The following is a 2,100-nucleotide window of genomic DNA, read 5'->3' as shown; positions in this document are numbered from 1 at the left end:
TTTCAATTAGCTACCGTTAATACCAACGGTCATTTTTTTTTTTTTTTTTAAATAAAAGAAAATGAAACGAAAACTTATATCTATGACACGTTATAATATATCGAATCGCAAAGCGTTTGAACATATTCTTGCACCTTTAATCACGCACAAGAACAAAATATTATTAAAAACTAGATTAATTGCAGTCTCCCATGCTCGCATTAATATTATACAAATTATATGTTCGCTCTTTGCCTAGCAAAATTCTCTCGATATCTATTTCATTATTATTATTTACTTACATTTCTAATAACCGACGATTATTCAGGATAAACTACATTTTTTGGAAACGACTAGATAACATTTGATATAGATCATCTGCAAGCTTAAACGATAAGATATGCGCTGCACGTTTCTCCGAATTATAACGACTTTCTTAATTAACAACTATTGTCCTCTGATCATCGTGTTGATACGACAGTCATCAAACGAATTAAACATTTTAAATACATTGATGATGGAATTCAAGAGAAGATAATATAATTAATATAAAATGAACAAATATTTATACATAAGTAATTCTTATTTGACGAAACTATAGAATTAAACAATATAATATAATGTAATGCGTAACAAGTGAGTGTTTACTGAATTTTAAAATAGCTAAAAATCGTTGATTCGTCTTTGAAACGCGCAACTTGAGCAAGGCAAAGCTCTTCACCGCGAGTGCGTATTACTACTTAGCAAGCTAAACTGAACGTAAAATCGGTATTGTCCTCCCTTACAAATTACTTCATTTCATACGTACATTTCATTTAACTGCTATGCGTTACATGAACACGCAATGACGCCAGGCGTTTCGCGGGTCGTAGCCGTTCAAAAAACTTGAAAACCAACACGAACGATTTATTCTGACTGTTTAATACTGATGTGCGTTCGGAACTATCAATACTTATATATCTTCGTTTCCTATAAGGTTACACGCGATTAACCTTATAACGTGTTGTGCTTGATCGCGTAGAAATTATCCATTCGACTTACGCTGCGACTCGTAAAACGCCACGCGTCCAGTCACAGGCATCGTTCTGCTTTCTGTATACATCTTATTATCATTAACAAGTAATTCTTCTTAAATTTCGTACGTGTTACAGGTTACCTTACATGGTTACCACCGACTTGAAATTAATCGGAAGAATCTGAATCAGATTCCGCGCCAGCGTCCGACGCTTCGCCTTGAGTTTCAGGCGTCGTTTCAGGAATTTTTCTTGTGTAAGTCGCTGATACGTATGCTCCTGGTCCTTCGCCTTGCGTGTGTTCGATTCCAACTCTAATCGACAAATAATGAAAAAATTGTAAAATTGTCTCAGATAATGCATGCTTATCGTTACAGAATCTGTACCTGTACTCGTGTCGCGACAAATTCTTAACATACTTCTCCGGTGGATTATCACTGTCGTGATTCTGAAAGCTAACGCTCCTAGCCGTTGTATGAGATACTTGGGTAGCAGGCATAGTAAATTCTACGTAACAGTATTCGGCCAAGTTCTCAGGGATCTGATCGTAAGAGGTTAGGGCCATTCTACATATCAGTTGGTGAGTCGTGTACGCTCCTGAGAATATATATTATCGATGATGTTCCAAAATGTTCGAGAATAACTTTTAAAAATATTTTAAGAATTTAAAATAATGCTTGTACCTTGGCCTTCTTTCGGTAACCTGGGCATTCTCCACACAATGGCACGATGTTGATGTTCGTACTTTGCCTGTCCCGATGTTACCTCCATCAGCTGAGGTTCTAGGTTATCGACCGCGCCAAGAAATCTTTCGATACCCTTGATCTTTCCCGTTCTTCTATGAGCTGATTTTACAGATCCGTATCTGAAGTGTTTTTCCACCCTGAACAAATATATCCAACACTCTGGAATCGGGAAACGGACCATCACATCTTCACAAGGTACTTGACCCAGTTTTCTCGACGCGAAACCCGGCACGAGAATATCGGCTCTCAATTCTACCTATTAATTAAAATAAAGAACAGGGTCAGAGCGTGTGAGTATTGGAGCGAGGTCGTGACACTATCAAAGCAAAAGCGGATATTGATTCGTAGAATACAAGTGCAAT

The 2,100-nt window shown here is 37.3% G+C and overlaps 1 protein-coding gene across 1 annotated transcript in view; it reads right to left on the bottom strand.

The window, feature by feature from the left end:
• Window positions 1–32: 32 nt before the first annotated feature.
• The window catches only part of LOC102675380 (protein stoned-B-like), a 13,634-nt gene continuing 11,566 nt past the window's right edge, over window positions 33–2,100 (bottom strand). The window contains exons 14-16 of the mRNA XM_006621703.2: window positions 1,676–1,994; window positions 1,379–1,589; window positions 33–1,306 (exon numbers count right to left, since the gene is read on the bottom strand). Of these exons, the coding sequence (XP_006621766.1) occupies window positions 1,162–1,306; window positions 1,379–1,589; window positions 1,676–1,994 (675 nt within the window). The 3' untranslated portion in view covers window positions 33–1,161. The remainder of the gene's footprint in view (window positions 1,307–1,378; window positions 1,590–1,675; window positions 1,995–2,100) is intronic.

This window comes from Apis dorsata, unplaced genomic scaffold (assembly GCF_000469605.1).
Source record: "Apis dorsata unplaced genomic scaffold, Apis dorsata 1.3 scaffold_631, whole genome shotgun sequence".
Classification (NCBI taxonomy): Eukaryota; Metazoa; Arthropoda; class Insecta; order Hymenoptera; family Apidae; genus Apis; species Apis dorsata.
The sequence above is the reverse complement of the archived record's forward strand: the minus strand, read 5'-3'. Positions and strand labels throughout refer to the sequence as shown.